The sequence below is a fragment of the Rhineura floridana genome, chromosome 4 (genome assembly GCF_030035675.1).
Source record: "Rhineura floridana isolate rRhiFlo1 chromosome 4, rRhiFlo1.hap2, whole genome shotgun sequence".
NCBI lineage: Eukaryota > Metazoa > Chordata > Lepidosauria > Squamata > Rhineuridae > Rhineura > Rhineura floridana.
The window spans coordinates 39,737,227-39,759,433 of record NC_084483.1 but is presented as its reverse complement, the minus strand read 5'-3'; the positions used below and the strand labels follow the sequence as shown (position 1 = coordinate 39,759,433).

Genomic DNA, 22,207 nt, shown 5'->3' with positions numbered 1-22,207 from the left:
GTAGACTACAGTCTACCTTCTGCCCTACCCCCATTCTAGGGTACATTTGCAGTTTTTAAAAGGCTGATAGTGATGTCCCATCAGCGTGCCCTTTGAATGAACTGTGCACCACTTGTGTTATGAAAACATTCTAGAGTTATTTTTTTTCTTTATGAATGGAATCGGTGCATTTAATTATCAGTCACATAACTCTTTCTAAGACAAGGCATAGACAATAACTGCAAAAGTTTATCTGCTATGCTGTGAACCTTTCATAAAAATCACTAGCAGTATATTCAGGCTGTATTTCGAAATCAACCCAAGTGTTTCTGTCTTACCCCAGAATAGTGCCTTCACTTTTTCAGGGAATGTTGCCCATGGTTGTCTGTTGTCCAGTAGATATGGTAAAGCAGGCCCTCAGTAGCCTTGTATCTAATATAAATATTTTTATGTCAGATAAGATAAGTTTCTTAATCTTGGTTTCTCTTAGGTGATAGATGAGTAATCTTCAGTAGTCCATTTCAGAGGAGTAAACAGATGGTCATTAAAATTTTAATAACAGTAATAAAAACATTGAATTTATATTTTAACATCAGACATCCATTTATTTATTATGGCTGATCCATTACTCTGCTGTATCACCTGAACTGCATAACCTGCACTGCATATGTACATCTGTCATACATCAAAGAACAGATGGTGTCCATTCCTGCTGTTCTGTGTCCTCTGGCTGTGGTCCCATTACAATGCAGGATGCTCTGTGTCTCTAAGCAACTCACATGAGATGGGATGATAGTACATCTCTTAGTGTATTGTGGTTAGAGCTGTGAACCAAGAAGACCCTGGCTCAAATCTCACCTCAGCCATGGAATCATTAGGTAGCCTTAGGTAACCACGATTCTGTCAGCTTAAGTATTGTGAAATGAAGTTACAAATTCAGGGAACAAAAAAGAAAAAACAGTACTAACAATACAAGAGAATTAATCAAGGGAAAAAGGAAACTCACTAATTATAGTCACCAGTATATTTTATAGGGAAGCTAGTGGGGCTATTAGAGTAAAGTAGCTTAAGGAGAAGCTCACAGAGAGTTTGGATGTGTAAGTTAGGTAGCCAAATCATACTGAGACAAAAATGTATACATGTGCATTTGATTAGAATATGATCAGAAGTTTGAGGTGTTCTCATGTAGAAGATAAACATGGAAATCTTTTTCAAAAAATTAGAATTCTTTGCTTGTTAAAGAACACCTTGTGCTTTGTTCTAGTTGCTCTGTTCTTTGGATCCAGGTCATTATCCTGGTAATATTACCAGGCAACCAAAATCACCATGTTAGTGTCTTTTGACACGCTCTCTAAAACACAAGATTCTCCCCTCTTCCCAGTTGCATCTTTCACTCTCTCTAGAAATTTCATTAGACAGCCAATGCACTGGTACCCCGATAATCTTTAATAAATGTCACAATACTATCTTTTAAACTAACAAATAGCATGGTATTCTTCTTTCAGTGTAGTCAGATGCATTCGGCCAGCAAGCTCAGCAGAACTATGAGTTAGGACTTCCCTGCTGTCTCTTGTTTAAAGAGCTATCCAAAAGGAATTGTGTGATGGACAGATGTGATTGTGATATGATTTCCAGGTTTCCATTTTCAGAATATAACAGTTGCACAGAACATAGCTACATTCCCATCTTTACCAATTCTCACATTTTTAAAATTTCTGGATTCTGCTTCTATTTTTCTTTGTAGCAGAAGCAGTAATCAATATAGCATACTGTTATATGCCCCCTTAAATGTTCCCTCAGAATTATTCATGTATGGAAGTACCTGAAATAAAGTTCCTAACATCACTAAGTACAGTCGTTCATCGGACTCTTCAAGTCTCTAGTTCAACATTTAAGGGATAATGTTAAGCAATTAAGGGATGTTCTTGCTCTTCTCTTCCCCATCTTTCCCTTGGGGCTTATGAAAAGAAACTCTCAGATTGCCCTATAGATAAAGTGTGCCCCAGTTCAGTTGTCCTGACCTACCATGGCTTGCAAATCTGAAGCCATCCAAGGGAAGGGAGTGTGTGTGCTTTCCCAAGGCTGATTCCCAATTTGCCCCAAGCTATACTCTCTTTTGTAACAGCTGTTCTCCGTCCTTCCTCCCCAGTGGAAAATCGTGGACTAGTTCCATATAGGTATTGCCACTGAGCTGCAGTGGCAGACGAAGGAACAGAGGTCAGCTGGGACTTGCCAGAAATAGGAAACGTTGACTTTTGAAAGTAGGAGCAAGAAAGTGTTAACTACAGGGAAAATGAAGGACCTTTTAAAGAGGGAAGAACAAGGACATGAAGGGCTTTGAGTACATTGTATTATAATTATAGGGTTGCATCCAACTAAGTCATACTTGAAGAAGACCCATTGAAATAATGATTATGACATAGTTGGCTACAACCTGCACAGTATTACTGTATTAATATTATTGGAATTCTGAAGTTCAGTGTTATGTTTATAAGATGCCTAGAGAGAATGCTGTCTTGTAAGGTGGCCTAAAAATCTTTTAAACAAATAAATCCACATTTTTTTAATTTATTTTAAAAAAAGAATCTGCCATCTTGGGAAAACTCCATATTTTAAAGCAATGCATAAGGGAAGAGTATTTCTCCTCTTTGACCACAGATATACCCATTATCATGGATCGATAAGTAAGTGGTGTGAATCTGTCAGCTTTCCATCTGAATTGATCGTGCCACTGTGAGATGTTTGTAAAGGATTGGTCTAGAGTGAACTGGAGGGCCGCACTTGGTGGGGATACTTCCAATTAGTATCCTTTTCTATACTGAAGGAGAAAATAGTTTGGCAAAGAGAAGCAACCATTTGTGATGGTCCTTTCAATTTATGTCACTGGCTACTGCCACTTTTCAGAAAATTACTCAGTGGGGTTGTTATATAGAATTGTAGAGTTGGAAGGGGCCTATAAGGCCATTGAGTCCAACCCCTGGCTCAACGCAGGAATTGAACTGAAAGCATACCCAACAGGTGGCTGTCCAGCTGCCTTTTGAATGCCTCCAGTGTTGGAGAACCCGCCATTTCCCTAGGTAATTGATTCCATTATCGTACAACTCTAAGTGTTGTACTGCATAATGGTTCATCTAGCGCATGGGATGCTGTTGCAATCACTACAACTGCTCCCAAAAAATGAAGGAAAGGAGACCGATGGCAAAGCCTGTGTGTTTCATTAAAACGTTGTTGTGCAGTGCAGTTCTATGTATATTTACTTAGAAGTAGGTTTCCTGTGATTTCAGGGGTTCTACATGTGCACAGGATTGCAGCCTTATTTCTGAACACACAAGAGCAACATTTCCTTTGGAAAATATCAGACCAAAGATATTCTAGCCTCATTGCACATCCCTTCTCCCATAGCCTTTGTAGTTTGATCTAATTGTTGTCCTTGATTCCTCTCTCTACTGGCTGTACTGGGCACAGACAGGTAATCCTCTTTCCTCTCTTATCTTTGACAAGAAGCAGCAACCATTCTCTCTTAGCTTTCCATTAGGCATAAGTTGTTTTTCCTGAGGAAACTCCTCAGAAGTTTGATACATTTGTGAGCTTGGGGTACACTTAGTATACTTAGTTGTCTATTATTTGGAGGACTAAAAACTTTTAATTCATGCACTGCTGGCAAATAATCTAGTGACTGCTTTCAGTATAGTTGAGGTCCAGAGAAAGAAGTGCACTTGCATGGTTTTTGATCTCCTTCTCGTTTTTATAATTCTCTTATTTGATTTGGTACTAAAACTGGGTGCATGACTAGATGTTTTGAATCTCAACTGTTCATATTCACTAAAAGTTTCATTTTGATCCAGCTGTATTTTTCAAGGAAATCATATTTATAATCTTCATGAATTCATTGCTTGAAAACTGTTGTTATGTGCCTTCAAATCGATTACAACTTATGGCAACCCAATGAATCAGCGACCTCCAATAGCATCTATTATAAACCACCTTATTCAGATCTTGTAAGTTCAGGTCTGTGGCTTCCTTTATGGAAATAATCCATCTCTTGTTTGGTCTTCCTCTTTTTCTACTTCCTTCTGTTTTTCCCAGCATTATCGTCTTTTCTAGTGAATCATGTCTTCTCATTATGAGTCCAAAGTATGATAACCTCAGTTTCCTCATTTTAGCTTCTAATGATAGTTCTGGTTTAATTTGTCCTAACACCCAATTATTTTTCTTTTTCGCAGTCCGTGGTATCCGCAGAAGCTCTCCTCCGACACTACATTTCAAATGAGTTGGTTTTTCTCTTACCTGCTTTTTTCCCTGTCCAACTTTCACATCCATACATAGAGATTGGGAATGCCATGGTCTGAATGATGCTGACTTTAGTGTTTAGTGATACATCTTTGCATTTGAGGACCTTTTCTAGTTTTCTTATAGCTGCCTGTTGTGACCCAGCCTGAGAGGGGAGGCTTCGAGACGCCAGACCCTGACACTGAGGACTGGGACGATGAGCTGGGGGAAGGGACTAGCAGCAGGAAGAGACCACAGAGCGCATAGATCCCTGTCACTGACAGCTCGACTCCCCCCGATTCTGGACCCCTGCTGAAGCGCAACCAGAGCTGTCAGAGGCTGCCTTATTGGAGACTGCTCCGATAGACACGCCCCCAGTGCCTGTGCCCGCGTCAAAGGCGCCACCTGCTTCACCTGACATTCCCCAGCCGGGCACCCCGCAGCTTCCCATGGTCAAGGAAGCCGACCACCCAAAACCCTCTGAGGGGGAAGCTGAGAGCCAGCCTCCTTCGTCCCACTCTTGACAGCGGCTGAAACAGGAGATTCAACAGATGTTGAGGAGGAGCCACTGTTTACATGCGACAGCCAAGCGTACTTAAGTTGGCTCAGTGGAGGGCCTCGTTGCTGAGACAACGTATGAAGTCATGCTTAGTCAGAGTTAGCCAGGGCAAAAGTTCCTAGAAGCTTAGTTAGGTTAATGAGGCACACTGCTTTTGATGTATCTGTAACTTTAATAAAAAGAAAAAATCACAGCTGCGTCTGACACTGGATCTCTCGACTTGGGGCAGGACACTGCCCTCCCCAATCCTACCCTTCTAATTTCTTGACTATTGTCTCCATTTTGGTTAATGGCTGTGCCAAGGTATTGATAATCCTTGACAAGATCAATGTCCTAATTGTCAACTTTTAAGTTGTATAAATCTTCTGTTGTCATTACTGTAGTCTTTTTGATGATCAGCTGTAGTCCTGCTTTTGTGCATTCCTCTGTAACTTCCAACAGCTTTTGATTCAAATCTTTACTGGTTTCTGCTAGTAGTATTGTATCGTCTGCGTATCTTAAATTATTGATATTTCCCCCTCCTGTTTTCACACCTCCTTCATCTTGGTCCAATCCCGCTTTCCATATGATAAGTTCTGCATATAGATTAAAGAAATGTGATAAAACACACCCCTGTCTCACACCCTTTCCGATTGGAAACCAATCGGTTTCTCCATGTTCTGTCCTTACAGTAGCCTCTTGTCCAGAGTATAGGTTGCTCATCAGACCAATCAAGATGCTTTGGCACCCCAATTTCTTTTAAAGTATCCCATAGTTTCTCATGATCTATACAATCAAAGGCTTTGCTTTAATCTATAAAGCACAAGGTGATTTTCTTCTTCTTTGGTCTGTTCCATTATCCAACGTATATTTGCAATATGATCTCTGGTGCCTTTTCCCTTTCGAAATCCAACTCGGACATCTGGCATTTCTCGCTCCATATATGGTAAGAACCTTTGTTGTAGAATCTTGAGCATTACTTTACTTGCATGGGATATTAAGGCAATGGTTCAATAATTACTGCATTCCCTGGGATCCCCTTTGTTGGAATTGGGATATATACTGAATGCTTCCAGTCTGTGGGCCATTGTTTAGTTTTCTGTATTTCTTGACAAATTTTTGTCAAAATTTGGACAGATTCAGTCTCAGTAACTTGTAGCAACTCTTGGTATGTCATTTGTTCCTGGTGATTTGTTTCTTCCAAGTATTTTAAGAGCAGCTTTCTCCTTGCATTCTAAAATTTCTGGTTTTTCATCATATGGTTCCTCAGTGAAAGAATCTGTCATTCTTGCATCTCTTTTATATAGTTATTGAGTTTATTGCTTCCATCTTCTTTTTTATTTCATCTCAGTCAGTCAGTGTGTTCCCCAGTTGATTATTCAACATCCCTACTCTTGGTTTAAATTTCCTTTTCATTTCTCTAATCCTTTGGAATAGGGCTCTTGTTCTACCTTTTTTGTTGTCATCTTCTATTTCTGTACAATAACTATTGTAATAGTTCTCTTTGTCCCTACGTACTAGTCGCTGTATTATTGCATTTAGGGTTCTGACCCTGTCTCTATCTCCTTTTGCTTTTGCTTTCCTTCATTCTTTAACCATTTTAAGAGTTTCTTCAGTCATCCGTTGAGGTCTTTCTCTCTTTTTAACTAGAGGTATTGTCTTTTTGCATTCTTCCCTGATAATGTCTCTGACTTCAGTCCATAGTTCTTCTGGTTCTCAAAGCCTCAAATCTGTTCCTTTATATTCTTCTGGGATGTTATTTAAATTGTATTTTGGCATTATGATTGCATTGTTGTTGTTCTTTAGCTTTACTCTGATTTTCGATATTACCAGTTCATGATCTATACCGCAGTCTGCTCCTGGTCTTGTTTTCGTACAGAGTATGGAACTTCTCAATCTTCTGCTACCAATTATATAATCAGTTTGATTCCTGTATTGACCATTTGGTGATGTCCCCGTGTACATTCGTCTTTTTGGTTGCTCAAAAAAGGTGTTTTCAAGAAACAAATTATTGACTTCACAGAATTAAGTCAGTCTTTCTCTTGATTCATTTCTATCTCATAAGCCCCATTTCCCTACAATTTCTAGTTCTTCTTTGTTCCTTACTTTTGCATTCCAGATTATCAGAACATCTTATTTTGGTGTGTGATCAATTTCTTCCTATACTTCTGTGTAAAATCTTTCCAATTCCTCTTCTTCTGTGTTTGCCGTTGGAGCACAGACTTGGGTGATGGTTATATTAAGAGGTTTCCTGTTTAATCTCATTGATATCACTTACTCAGACCTTGCATTATAGCTCCTAATTGCTTTTGATATATTACTTCTCACTATTAAAGCAACCCCGTTTCTTCCTAATTTCTCATTTCCTGCATAAAATATTTTGTAGTTGCCTGATTAAAAATGTCCCATTCCTGTCCATGTTAAATCACTCACGCCAAGTACAGGCATACCCCGCTTAACGTCGCTTCACTTAACGTCGCTTCACTTAACGTCGCCTCACTATAACATACATGCTCCATATGCCTGTATTTCTCCAGAAACACAGCTAGCAAACCACTTACAGGGTTAGGGTTAGGGAGAGGCGCGGCAGCAGAGGCTTTATCGCAGGGCTTTGAGGCTCCGCATGAAGGAGAGGGAAAAAAAGTTTTAAAAGGTAGTGCTTCACTTTAAGGACATTTTCGGTTTACGTACTCACTCTGGTCCCATTGAGTACGTTAATGCGAGGTATTACTGTATTGTAACGTTGATATGTTCAATTTCTGACTTTCTCTGGTTCATGCTTCTCATATTCCATGTTCTTATTGTGTACCTCATACAACTCCAGACTCTCATTTCACATCTGTGCGCATCAGCCTCTGGGCTTCCATTTGGCTTTGACCCAGCTGCGTCATTAGTCACAGCACTACTCGTACTTGTCCTTTGTTCTTCCCAGGAGCTCGCTGAGTGTCATCTGACCTGGGGGTCTCATCTTCCAGCAGTATCTCATGTTGCATTTTGGATACTCTGTTCATAGGGTTTTCATGGTAAGAGGTATTCAGAGGTGGTTTACCATTGCCTTCCTCTGAGTCTGGATGCATCTTAGTCTGGTGTCTCACCTTTGACCATTCCATCTTGGGTGCCCCTGCTAGGAGTCTAGCCTCTTAGTCTAGACTCCTGACAGCATTGCTTTCAGCTTCTTCGACACTCTGAAACCCCCTCACCACGTTAAGGTGTGCATCCTAGAGGAGGGATTGAAAACTAATAGGAACATAATTGATCCTGGAAATAGAATACAAAAATAGCAATGTTGTTTGGAGAGAATACATGATTCTTAGTAATGGCATAAAATGTTGCATGTTTCAGATGGTTTGCAATCTGATCACTACTTCTGAATGGAACAGTCACTGGCCTCTCATAATAAATTGTGTATCCTTTTATACTAGCAATCTTCTAATTGTAAATTGTGAGTCATGCCTAGCTTCGCTTTTTGCCTAATTATACAAGCAGCTTTGACAAATGACATCCCACTTCCCACTGGCCAACTTTACTGACCTTGTCATTATTACTAATGGTTAGCTGGAGCTGCTTCAAGCAAAATAAGGAGCTCCAAGTTTTAAGCAGCTGAATTTATTTGTTACTTAGCTTATTCTTTTTTCTCCCTCCAGAACAGCAAAAACTGGAGAGCAGCAGTTGACTTATGTGGACGACTTCTGACAGCCCATGGTCAAGGCTACGGCAAAAGTGGCCTACCCACAAGTCATACAACAGACTCTCTGCAGGTACATTTGCTGTTCAGTTGAGCAAGAGTTTGGGTGCAGTTTTACAAATGGGTACAGATGTCCATCAGTTATATTTGCGTTTGCCAGCACTTCCTAAATGTGCACTTTAAAGCAGGGATAGGTATATTAGTATCCTGTTGGAAATGTAAAACAAATTGGATACCTGCAGCTAATATATATATTCTACTTTGCATGTAACTTGCATCAACAGAATACACACAAGTCCACTGCTAAAGAACAGATCCTGTCTTACCAGTTCAGCATTCTGACTTGTTCCCAACTTATAGTTGCCCTGATTCTGTTTCCAAGTTGCTTGAAATTCTTTCAGATGTGTTGCCTTTGTGTTTTCAAGTTTAATCCTGCAGCCATGAACTTTTTTAAAAGCAAAGCTGAGATTTTTAATGGAAACAGGAGACCATGGGCTTCACTGTGATGCTGGGGAAGAATATATATTGCCTGCCCTTGTTCTAGCCCAGAAAAAACATATAGTCTTAGTAAGACAACAAATTATTTTAAAATGCTTCACCAGTGGCAGCACATGCGTCTAGATTTTTTACTTCAAAACATGTTGTGTTACAAAGCTTTACAGGAGCATTTAATTATAATTCATGTTGACTTTCTCTAAAAGCAATTGCAATCTCTTTATTTTAAATATTATTGCTACAAAGGGTATAAAGATGTTTTGTGACACTGTGGCTAGTAAGCTGAATTTTTGAAAACCCCAATGATAAATTTGTGTTCTGGATCTCTTCTGAGTATATGTTCAGTGTGAATAGCTGAAGGCATAAACAATATATACATTTTTTATAATGATACCTAGCAATTCTGTGGCAAACCATCAGGTTTTTGTCAACCCATGTTTTTATACAACTATATAAAGTTAGTCAGTATTATTCCATTTGTAGATGAGCAGAAAACAAAGACAGCTGAAGATGCAACCAGTCGTAGAAATGTGGGCTTTTTAGTTTTGGCCAGTTCACAAAAACTACTATAAACCAATATACTATTATGCGGGTATCTGTGAATGCACCATAGTCAGCTTTTTAGGCCTCATTAGAAAACTAGGAGTAAAGTTTTGTTTGTTTTTGCAGTAAACACTGTCAAATGGCCTGACTCCCACTCCCTCCCCCCCCTTTTTTTTTTACTGTTTGCCTTTCAAGCTCTGGTTTGTAAGACTAGCCCTTCTAGTGAAACTGGGCCTTTTCCAAAATGCTGAAATGGAATTTGAACCGTTTGGAAATCTAGATCAGCCTGATCTATATTATGAATATTACCCCCACGTATACCCAGGACGCAAAGGTAAATCTGTTTATATTTTGTACTTATTACTGTTGATACTAATTCTTCAAGGATAAAGTTGCTTGACTCCACAGTGATTTAGGTACTGCCGTTGGGGCAGTTCTAGCCAACTCATCCAATGCAATGTCAAACCCAGTGTTGTGGGATCAGTTCTAGTTAATGCGACCTGATGATGTGGACAAGATGCTTGCAGTGATGGTATCTTCCTGGACCGACTAGGTATTGGAGGCACCGTATTACAGTGGTTCTGCTCTTACCTTCTGGGCCACATCCAGAGAGCAGCACTGAGTGTTCCTCAGCCCCCTACCACTGGTGCTATGTGATTCTGCAGGGTGCTATTCTCTCCGATGTGCTGTTTAACATCTACATGAAGCTATTGGGAGCAGTCATTAGGAGTTTTGGAGCAAGGTGTCATCAATACACTATATTGATACTATATCTATTTCTCCATAATATCTGAATCAGCAGAGGCTGTGAATGCTCTGGGTTGATGTCTGAATGCTGTAGCAGAGCAGATGAGGGCTAATAAACTGCTTGAATCGTGGACAGATGGAGGATCTTGGGTAGGTGGTTCTCATGTCTGGGAGATAGGCAAGTAACTTGTTCTGGATGGGGTTGCTCTACTTCTGAAGGAGCAGGTCCGTAGCTTAGGGGTACTTCTGGATTCATCTTTCACACTAGAGGCCCAAGTATCTTCTGTGGTTAGGAGTGCCTTTTACCAGCTTTGTCTGGTTCGTCAGCTATGGCCAATCCTTGACAGGGATAGCCTGAGCAATGTAGTTGATGCATTGGTAACACTGAGGCTGGATTGCTACAATGTGCTCTATGGGGGCTGCCCTTGGCCCTGGTTTGGAAGCTTCAGCTGGTGCAAACTGCAGATGGGAGCACATGGCTGACAACATGTGACACCACTCTTAAAACATCTGCACTGGCTGCCCATCCACTACCGAGCCATGTTCAATGTCCTTGTATTCATTTACAAAGCCCTGAACAACTTAGGTCCAGGGTATCTTAGGGACCACCTGAACCCTTGTATCCCATCTCAGTCACTGAGATCATCTGTAGGAGCAGTTTTGGTCGTCCCCTGAATTGGCGAGTCCCATTTACCATCGACACAAATTGAGCCTTCATTGTCATTGGCCCATTTCTCTGGAATGCAATGCCAACAGAAATTCAGCAGGTGCCTTCTGTTTTAACCTTTAAATGCCTGCTGGAAAGTCTTCTGCTAGCCTTATGCAGGCAATTAAGAAAATGCCTTTTTACAATAGTAGACCTTTATTTTTACTATATTTTAAATGGTTTTTACTGTATACTGGTTATTTGTAAACCACTTTGATTTTTTTACAATGAAATGGCAGTGTACAAATATATTTATAAATAAATAAATAAATAACACTGGGCATTGCGCAGCCAAAATTAAGAGCATTTAGGTCATTTTGATTTCAGTGGAAGAATTAGGAAAGTGCTTAAATATCTTCCATTGACATTAATGGAAGTTTCAAGAGCTTAATGTTGGTTGGATTATGTCCATTATCCTGATCCTTTATAGATATCGTATAAGAAGACAGCTTTCTAGACTGAAACAACACAGTGGAATCCTAATTTCTTGAAGGTCTTCTGACCGTGCTATTACATTGAAAGTATCTTGCAGTTGATCCACAGTGGTTATACCTCACAGAACAGTGGCATGGTGTAAGCTTTTTAGGCATCCTTCTTCAAAGCAAAACATAATGAACTTGGTTCTGTGTTTTTAAAGAAAATGTGCTTGTTAAGGAAAGCATGCAATACTCAGAAGCATTTTAGAAAGTAAACTTATACATATCATGGTCCTGGGTAATTTGAACAGAGACCACAGCTTAAAAGATGACTTATTTCTGAACACATTGAACACTCTAATCCCTTGGCCTCGGCTTTAACAGCCGTTAGCAACAGTTAAAGCAGGTTTTGAGATGAACAACATGCCTTGTGCAGACCTTACTCTGAACCTTTGTTTGTTTTCCTTAACCCTGGTTCAGCATTATATCTGAATATGTAAAGCATGGCTAAGGATTGGCTGCAAATCAGGATGTGAAGGCATGACTTGGATTGAGTTTGCAAATCATGCTTTGAGTTGAATTATAGCTAAGTGTTATATCTGAGCTCTGTTGTTAACTTAACATAGTTCCCTAGCCTTTTCTAGTAAAGTGAGAAGCAAGTCTTGCTAATGTCTTCTTATACATCCCCTCTGTACATCTGGGATTTTAACCATTGCTCAGGCAATCACATGTTTAGCACGAACTATGGCAAAGCATTATGTTTACACTAGGCCACAGAATTGCCAAAAAATATGTTTTTAATGAACATCAAGGGCTTTAGATTTGCAGAATAATCCAAGAATAAGCATACTGAAAATGAGAGATTTTTTGACCACATTCCTCTCTAGTTTCTTAACAATGAGGAATTATGATCTCTAACTATAATCAGTTCAAAAAGTCAAATAATGCATGGATGCAGCTATCTTCTCTACAATAGGAAATGGTACGTACTGATTCAAAACTTGAAAAAGACCATCACACTTACTTTTTTCATATTTGAGGGCTATGTTATCCCAATGGCCTAACAGACAGAAAGGATACAGCTAAGAGTTTGCCTTGAAATAAACTGCATTGAAAAAGAAATTGAATCTGTATCATTAAGCAGCTAATTTAAATAATAAAATAAACATAAATCATACGTATATTTTAGCTACTGTGCAGTAACCATCATCCATGATAATATGCTGATGGTAGCTAATTTTTCTTTTCATTTTTTGGTGTAACAGGCATAACTGTAAAATCTTTGATTTATCTATCCCATTTTGATTCACAATAGTTAAACGAATTAGGCAATTAAAATGCACTTTGCAATCAAATGTGTCAAGATACAAATAAATAATGGTTATGAAAGTAGTATAAAATACATTTAATTTAATTCATGTGTGTAATTTGGATCAATTCAAAATATTCATTGAATGAAGTGCAATGCATTTCATTTTAGAACAGCATGTGAATTTCAGTTTAGAAATGTTATGAATTTCCATGGATGTCTCTAACATTTCTAGTACTACTTTGTCCTTAGCATCTGTGCAGCTAGACTTATTACATGTTTATCTTTTGCTCTAAAATAAGTTTTCCCCTGTGGATTGATTCTGTCTCCTCTTTTATAAGCGATCTCTGTGTGAATCTGAATTCTCCAACTTAAACTATTAACTTTTATGATAACTCCATATATATTTCACTTTTCTGTAGTAACTTTTTCCAACTTGAATCCTGTGACTCTCTTTCTATGGCATCTCCTTTAATTATTTAGGATTCAGGTAGTTCTTCATATTCTGCCTTACATGCCATGCAGTGTGCAACCCATAGGTCTGGCTTCCTGGGCATTTTGTCTTGTTCCAGATTAAACTGTGAAAATATGCAGGTAATGCCTGTGCAAAATCCTAGTGCCCATTCACACTCCTGATCTAGTATTTAGACCCATAGGAGCAAGGCGCCAACTCAGTATAAGCACCCGACTACATGCAGAACATAGCATCTGATTAGTGCATACCAATGTACATATGGTCCTCTTTCTGTGGCAAACACATGGTGCCATTCACTTGTGATGTTCTTCTTGCTGTTATTTATATATTTATTTATTCATTCATTCATTAAATGTGTATCCCACCCTTCCTCCCAGACGTTCAGGAGCGCAAGTGAGTGTTAGATTCAGTCCTGTACCCCATCAAGAGATTGTACATTATCCTGTGTAATAATTCTTTATGTTTTTACTTCTTTATGGATATGCATGCTGGGAAGCTGCAATTAGGTCTTGTTTACTTAAATTTTCTATTCCATCCTGCTCACCATGAGGCGCCTCCCAATTGCCTGTCTTAAATGACTATTTTAAGGTATAATTTTTGTTCATTTTTCAGTTCTAGTAGTCAGCTGTTATCTGACACCTGTGCTGCAAAGTTTAATTCTGATAGTAAGTGAAGTTTTAGGAAATTACTGTCCTTCAGGTCCTTCCAAACCCTACAGTTCTGCAATAATCCCTTATACTTTGGAATCTCTAATGATCATTGAGTTGCTTTAGTGGTTTAGCTGAAGGAAAAGAGAACAGTCTGGCCAGCAACTCCTCTTTCGCTCTGTCAGGATTTTAAATGCACAGAAGACTTCTTCAGGCACTCGCTGGCAAACACAAGAAGGCACCTACAAGAACTCGCAAGGCTAGCTCCACCCTCTTGATGATGTCACATGTGCCAGCAGTGCTCCTGAGCCAGGGCATAATTGCCTGAGTCTGAAGAGGGCCATCTTCATCACTTGAAGGGTTTCCAGCATGGGTGTGTGAGAACTCTGATTACCCTGCTATATATCCATCTATGGTAGAAAAATCTAGCTTTTAGGATGTGGCAGCTGTCAAATCATATGGTTGCCATGCATTAGAATATCTGGCTTTAAAAAGCTGTATCAGGTCTTCCATCTTTTACAAGGTCTTGAAAGTATGCCTTTTGCTTCAAGATTTTTTTTCTATTTTCCAGTTCTGTCCTTTTTTGTATATATAAATCACATGCTTCTAAAATGTCGAAACAACTGTAGGTGTTCCAATTTTGGTAAAGTAATTATGACATGAGGGGGTGAAGAAAGGTAAGGGAGAGAAATATCAGAAAAGATTTTTCTTTCAGTGTGTGAGTTGGCAGGGCACACTCTAAGGATGTGTTGTGTTCCCCCTCTAGTGGCTGCTTTACTAACAGTAACACCCTACCTTCACACCTGCTGTTGAATGTGTTATGCTTCTCCTCAAAATGCAGGCTTCTTCATTAGAGATCCTCATAGCTGAAGGTCTTTCCATCCTATAATAACGTTGCTTTTTTATGTTTTCATTCGCTTTCTGTTTTGTAGGCACATAAAAAAACCAGCAACTATTTCTGGTGCTGCCCAATGAGTTCTGTGCTGTTAGCACTGATGATTCTGTATAATTGCCATAGCACAGGGAAATCAAGGCTCCAAATACTCCTGGTACTATTTTCTCTCTTTTTTTTTCTGCCAGTGCATTCAGTGCTATCCACGTAGGACTCTGCCATCTTTTCTTCCTCTGCTGCTCCTTCCCTCCCTTGCTCCTACTTTCCTGAGTACCTTCCATTACTTGATGCCACATGCTCACTACTGCAGCTCAGTTTCTGTTCCTCCTAGCTTTCTCCTTGCCTTGGGAGCTTTAGTCTCCATACGAGGTAGGAATTTTATAGAACATTTAAAAGAATAAGTATAATTATATGCATATCATGCTCATCATGGAACTCCCATCCAGATGCTGACCAGGTCACACTTGCTTAGCCTATCTAGTCTCCCCAGACCATTCATTAGACCCTTACATAGAACCTTGACCACTAAGGCTGCAATCCAATACACACTTACCTGTGAGTAAGTCCCATTGAACCCAGTGGAGCTCACTTCTGAGTGGACATGTATTGGATTGCAGCCTAAGGAAGGACTCAGCAAATGGAACTAGGGTTTTGTTGTTATTGTGTGCTCATGGAAATCTGATTTGATTGTTTGCACATCTTGGTGTCTAAGCAAGTATTGTCATATTGGCTGTAAGTTTTTTGTCCATCGTTTTTCTTATATGTCTCTGGCCAAATAACTTGCTATGAAGAATAACTGTATTTTCCCCATCTCTTTCCCAAGTTGCTTTTTGAATTACCTACTTCTGCCTCTGACCCTTTCCCCATCGTTGAATCTTGACCTAGATTAGAGCACATTTTACACATGCTAGACCTAGAGTAACCCCACTTATTCTGTATGGGAACTTTCTGCTACACAAGGTGTTTCACTAACTTGCTGCCAGTCGTGGCTGGTGGCTCCATGTCAGTGGGGCATTGAATCCGCTCTAGGTTTTAGTCCGAACTTTCAAGCACCTTTGGCAGCTGCTTGAAAGTTTGGACTAACACCCAGAGCAGATTGCGCTGTTCCACTCATACGGAGTCACAAGCCACCACTGCTTGCTGCCAAATTTGAAAATGAGGGCATAAGGAGGAAAGAATTGGAACCAATAATTAGCAGAACCCCCACACACATCAACATTTTTAAAAGGATTACATGTATAATAGTTCTCATGTTTCCATCACTTTTTGAATGCTAGATAATAAGGACAAACGTTAAAGGATTTGTGGTTTTAATTTTAGTAGATTTTGATAACTGTTGGACTTCTTAATGTTTGGGGTAGGTTTGGATTTTTGGTATGCCCAAGTCATTAGCTTCCTCTTACTAAAGGAAAATTTCCTGATGTTATTTCACCACAAATCAGACATTTACATCCAAATATTCTGCCATAGCATTAGATAATTACATTGTAGCTTCATTAGATAGTACTGTATTTTTATTTATATGCAAGTTATTTTGTCCTGCAGTGCAAGTAACAAAATACTTTATCACAATCATAATAATCATGTCAAGGAAGCCATCAGTCAGTATTTTCTGGTTTTAAACTGTATTTTACAAAACTATTGTGAAAGTAAAAAGTCTCTGTATTAGTCACTTTGCCTAGTTAGGATGTAATTGAGGACTGAGGAAGAGAAACAGCTCTTTTCTACAACCAAAGTGGGGAAAGCAGTCTACTTTCCAATGTTACACTGGTAAATCTTCCTCTTAAAAAGTAAAATCAGACTCCCATGATCTGAACCAGCAGAGCTCAGAAGCTTTGGCTTATTCCTAATGCTTGTCTCTCCCATTCCTATGCTATCCAGGATTTGTGGTGTGATTGCAGAAGAAAGATTCCACCCCACTGCCCACCCCAAACCTGAAGTGAGCCAAGTAATAACTCCATTTTGTAAGAAATTGACTTCAGTTGCTGGTTGGCTGCCAACTTTATTTGCCGCTTTTAAAATGAAGCTGTGGGATTAGCTCTGGTGCTACGTCTTTGTGATTGGAATATGGATTTCCATTGCACACTAACCTCTGTACTAATGAGTTGGCCTTCCATACAGCAGCATGTAGGATCATTAACTTTGCTTAATAACCATTCTCAGAGCTAGCGTAGTCATATTTTTTTCTCTGTGGCATTGTGACTATCCATCTGTTTGTGGAGCGAAACTTTTTACTCAGGAGGGCTGAGAAGGAGTGGATTGAACATAGCAGGGATGCCGCAGTAAGGCAGGACAAAGGTGGCTTGAGAGCCAAAGCCGCCAGGGACAAAAAATAAAATAAACGGTGATGGGGACACAAATAGAGGGATCAAGCTATTTGGAGTTGTTAAGAAAGCATTGCAGAGTTCCATAGGCCATGGGAAAGGCTCTGGATTGCTGGGCAACTCAGTATGTTCTTAATAGGGGGATTTCCCTCTATCATAGAATTATTTATTAATTATTTTAAAAAAATTAATTATTGGATGGTTGCTGTGTAAGGAATATTGACCTGTAACTTTTTGCAGAAAATAATTTTGAATCACATTTACCTAAACAACATACTGTACGTTGAGCCGAACCCTGCCTCCTCACAAAGTGACACTGTATCACATACATGTTTGTCATGCAAGTTCATCTTGTCAAGCTGGCGGGGGGCATTAATAGGTGGGGTGGTCTTCCACTATGCTAATGTGCAGTCTGTTCCTCCAAAACACAATTATGGGAAGATGCAGAAAGTCCCAGCTTCAGTCCCTGGCATCTGCAGGAAGGGCTGAGAGAGAACCCAGTCTAGAACCTGGACAGCTGCTGCCAGTCAGTGTAGACAGTACTGACCTAGATTGACCAATGGTCTGACTCGGTATAAAGCAGCTTGTTCAGGTCCTATGTAGTTAAAAAGTTCCTCTTATGAAATACGTGGTTCACTTTCAGTGTATGGGTTGGAGGTTATTATAAAAGGACCTCAGTTTCATGAGAAGAATTGAACCAAGAAGAGGTCTGTCTCTGGAGGAGTATCCTGTCAGCATATGTCTATAACCAACAAGTCCTCCACAGTCAGAAGTCAGCCTGCATTTAGATTTAAACCAAAGCTCCAAGTTGACTGTGATGTATAGCATGCTCAGAAGTATGCAGGAACATAGGAAGCTGCTTTATACTCAGTTAGACCATTGGTCTATCTAACTCAGGAATGTCTACGCTGCAGGGTTTCAAGCACTCAGGCCTACCTGAAGATACCAGAGATTGAACCTGAGACCTTCTGCTTTCATAGCAGATGCTCTGCCACTAAGCCCTTCCCTGTTTAGTTCAGTGAGACTCATTCCCGTTTGGGGGAATGCCCTCCAAGTGAGATACATCTGTCTCCATCAGTGTTAACTTTCAGGAGGAATTTGAAAACATTCCTGTTTAGAATCATAGAATAGCAGAGTTTGAAGGGGCCTACAAGGCCGTCGAGTCCAACCCCCTGTTCAGTGCAAACAATGCAATGCAGGTTTGCACAGACATTTGATGGCAGGAAGGGACTGATCCTGGCAACTCAAAGATCTGTGATTAACTGTGTTTTAGAATATTTTTAATTGTAATTGTTATTTTGGAATGTTTTTCATTTTCTTGTTAAATTGTTTTGTTTGTTTGCCACCCTGAGCTCCTTCAGGAGGAAGGACAGGATATAAATTCAATTAATAATAATCAGAAGAAGAAGAAGTGGTGTGCCTAGGATTGCGGCCCAAGACTCATAGACAGTAATGTTATTTAAGTTAGTAATGTCTAACTTATTCCATAGGTTTCATACAGATCTTGTCATGACTAACTTCAGCTGGATAATGGCAAAACCTTTTTCATTTGTTTTCTAAACCTTGATGCTTCATATTTTGCCAGTTTGGATGCTAAAACATTGTACAAAGGAAGTATAATAGACTGGAATCTTTTCATATCTGAGAAAACCTTTAAAAATGAGAGTAGATATCTGTTAGCAATATTTTGAGTACAGCCAGACATGGTTTCCAAAAAGGAATAGACTTAATAACTTCTAATGACCCTTGCAGGCCTAAAGTGATTAAGTAACAGTAAAATCACAGCAGCTTAGAACTGCATTATTTGGTTTGTATTCAGACACAAGAAATATCAGTAAATAACAATCTGACTAAAGGCCAAATTGTACTTATAATTCTGCAGATAAAATGGAGATCACACCTGCATACTGGCCTGGTTTCATTTGCTCATCCCTTCCTCTAATAACTTAACATTTTGAAAATTTAGAGACAGGGCTTAGGCAAAATGTAAGGTAGGCGAACAATTCAGTAGCTGCAATGATAAAGACAGGTAATGGAGTGATAGTAGAGAGCTGTCCAGAACTCTGTAGTTTGCTTATCCCATTGTTTCAGTCTTGTAAATGTAGGAGTGTATGCCGATTATAGGCATGAATCATATAACTACAATCATTGTATACCATGCATTTCATTATCGTTCAAGGTTCCATGGTTCCTTTTTCCATGCGGATTTTGCACGCCGAACTTCAACAGTACCTAGGGAATCCCCAGGAATCACTTGATAGACTGCACAGTATGAAAACAATCTGCACAAAGGTAAGAAATTCTCAAGATTGTCAGCTTGATACTTGGGCATCCATAGCCTTGCTATGTCTATGGAAAGAGTATATAGAATTGCTAGAACAACCATCAAGCTTCAGCCAATACAATCAGGTATGTTGCAATAATTCTTGAATAGATAGGGTAGGCCTAGAATCATAGAATCGTAGAGTTGGAAGGGGCCTATAAGGCCATAGACTCTAGGGATGGGGGAGAATATCCGCTAAATCTGACTCACCCCAAGCTCCAGATCACTTATGAACAAGTTAAATAGCACCTTGCCCCAATACAAATCCTTGAGAGACCCCACTTGATATTATCTGTTTTTAAAACTTGCTGTATAATCTCAGCTTCCTATTTCAAAAAGTTACAAAGTCATAACAGATTTGTATATTACATCCTTTTATTTATTTATTTGAAATATTTCTTCCCTTCATCAAAAGATTCTGGTGTAGTGTACAAATGTATGAATAAAATTAATCCACACAACATATAGATATAATTTTAAACCAACAAATAAACATATTAAAATACAAGACAAAATAAAAACTCAAAGCTAAAAATGGAATCAAACAATTCCAGAAATCATCTACAATCTAAAACGCCTGGGCTAATGGGAAGGTCTTCTTCTCACACTGAGAAACTTGTAATGTCTGTGCCAGACATGCCTGTTTAGGAAGGCATTCCAAAATCTGGACTTCACAACAGAAAACACCCTCTACTTTGTAGAGACATATCTCTACTGCTCAAGAATACATAGCATACCTCTACTGAAGAGGGTATTTTGAACAGGGCCTCTCCAGAAGATCGTAAGGCACAAGTAGGCTGATATAGAAAGAGGTGCTTGTGATGTTCCTATATTAATGTATATATGGTAAGTGTTGGTTGTTTAGAAGATATATGGTAAGTAGTGAAAGAGGAGGGGGAGTGAATGGGCAGTAGAATGCTAGATGATTGGCTGAGTGTTTAAAATGGCTGAACGTATAAAAGGAAGAGTGAGAGTGGAATCAGGGGGGGGAGAAGAGAACTGAGTGGGTTGCTTGGTGGGGTTTAGAGAGTTGTTTGACAGGAGAGAGTGGAGAAGGAGGGAGGTGGAGTTCGGATTAGTATTGAGTAAAACCATATGCTTATGTGCTTTAAGAAGAAATCTTGTTAATCTTGTTAGCTTTGTTATCTTTAATAAATACTTAATTTGGTTTACCAAAGGCCTGATCCTTGGCTGGGGTTTCACAGACCAGAAGGGAGGGTAAGGTAATGACCAAGGCTGAAGGGGAACTGTAACAAATGGTGGCAGCGGTGAAGAGAATAACAATACCAGTATTCAGAGTCTCTGGGAATACTAGTATTGGGACGTTACTGGTGGTTGCCTAGCAGGGGGATCTGTTGAGATGTGTGCTAGAGCGGGGAGAGAAACAATAAAAAAGGACAGTCCGGACTGGTGGAGTCCCTGGTGGTGCCTAGTGACAGGCAGTAGCCACGCGCAGGTAGGAACCTGACAGGGAGAGCCAGGGAAGGACGCCTCACACGTGGTGGCAGTAGCGGTGGGATACGAACAACAGAGAATCCAGATCCGAACAAAGGAGACTACGTCACAGGTGTTGGCTGTAGCAGTGAGATACGAATACTAGAGAATCCGTACCAGTGGTGTGGCAAACAGAAATAACAAAACAAGATTACTTGTGAGAGTGACTGGCAAAGAGTGTGTGGCAAAGAGTGAGTGAACTCAAACACCATGGCTGAATATATAAAAATGAAAAGAGAGGAGCTGGTGGAGAAGTGCATAACATTCAATTTACCTCACGAGGGTAAAGGGGTAGATGAATTGAGGGTAGCACTTATAGGATTTGCAACTGCCCAGCAAAAACATCCTGTCAGAGAAGAGACCCCAGAAGGATATTTAAGCAATCCCGCTTATATAGAGTACTTGAGAGAGAAGTTGAGGATGGAAACTGAGAGAATGAGGATGGAGGCTGAGGAAAAAGACAAACAGTGGGTCTTTGAGGCTGAGGAAAAAGACAAACAGAGGGAGTTGGAAACTGAGAAGTTGAGAATGGGGTTTGAGGAGAGGGAGAAGCAACGAGCAGTGGATGCCGAATTACAAGTAGAAAAGTTAAAATTTGAAAGAGAGAAGTTTCATTCTGATGAAACAAGAAAGGACAGAGATGGAGCAAAAATAAAAATTACTCCAAAGGACTTTGCTGTCTATGAGCCTGGTCAAGATCCTCAAATTTACCTCAGCACCTCTGAAAAAGCAGCTCAGTTGTGGGGGCTACCTGAAGATAAATATATGCAGTATTTATCAAACCTGATTAAAGGGGAATTAGCTGAGGTATACCAATATTTCCCCTCAGACAGGCCCGTCACCTATGCTGAATTCAAAGAAGCAGTGTTTAAAAGATTCAGACTGGGGCCTGATTATTTTAGAAAGCTTTTCAGAAATTGCCAGATACAGACAGGGAGGTCTTTTGTGGAGCTGGGGGCAAAACTGATGGACATATTTGGGAAATGGCTGACAAGTGTAAAAGCTCAGTCTGTGGAGGAGGTGAAAAACCTCATGATATTGGATCAATTATACCATCAGTTACCACCAGAAATAAGGCTCCTGGTCAAAGACCGTTCCCCTACATCGGTGCAGGAGGCCGCAGAGATGGCGGATCACTTTGCCTCCAACAGAACTGGCTGGATGGGGAAAACATCAAGCGATTTTAAACCCAGACCATATAACGCTGGCAGAAGGGATGTGGTACCACAGAGAGTGAGTCCTCCAGTAAAATCTGAAGGGCACAGGACACCCCAGAGTGGATCTGTGTACCCTAAAAGTGAGGAGAAATTATGCTACAAATGTGGTAGACCGGGGCACCTACGTTTTCAATGTGAGGTTGCCAAC

The 22,207-nt window shown here is 39.9% G+C and overlaps 1 protein-coding gene across 7 annotated transcripts in view; it reads left to right on the top strand.

Moving 5' to 3' along the window:
• TRAPPC12 (trafficking protein particle complex subunit 12) overlaps positions 1-22,207 on the top strand; it is a 69,722-nt gene that overhangs the window by 10,445 nt on the left and 37,070 nt on the right. For all 7 annotated transcript variants that reach the window (XM_061622861.1, XM_061622857.1, XM_061622859.1 and 4 more), the window contains 3 exons: positions 8,431-8,544; positions 9,705-9,843; positions 19,205-19,317. In XM_061622861.1, coding sequence (XP_061478845.1) covers positions 8,431-8,544; positions 9,705-9,843; positions 19,205-19,317 — 366 coding nt within the window. The remainder of the gene's footprint in view (positions 1-8,430; positions 8,545-9,704; positions 9,844-19,204; positions 19,318-22,207) is intronic.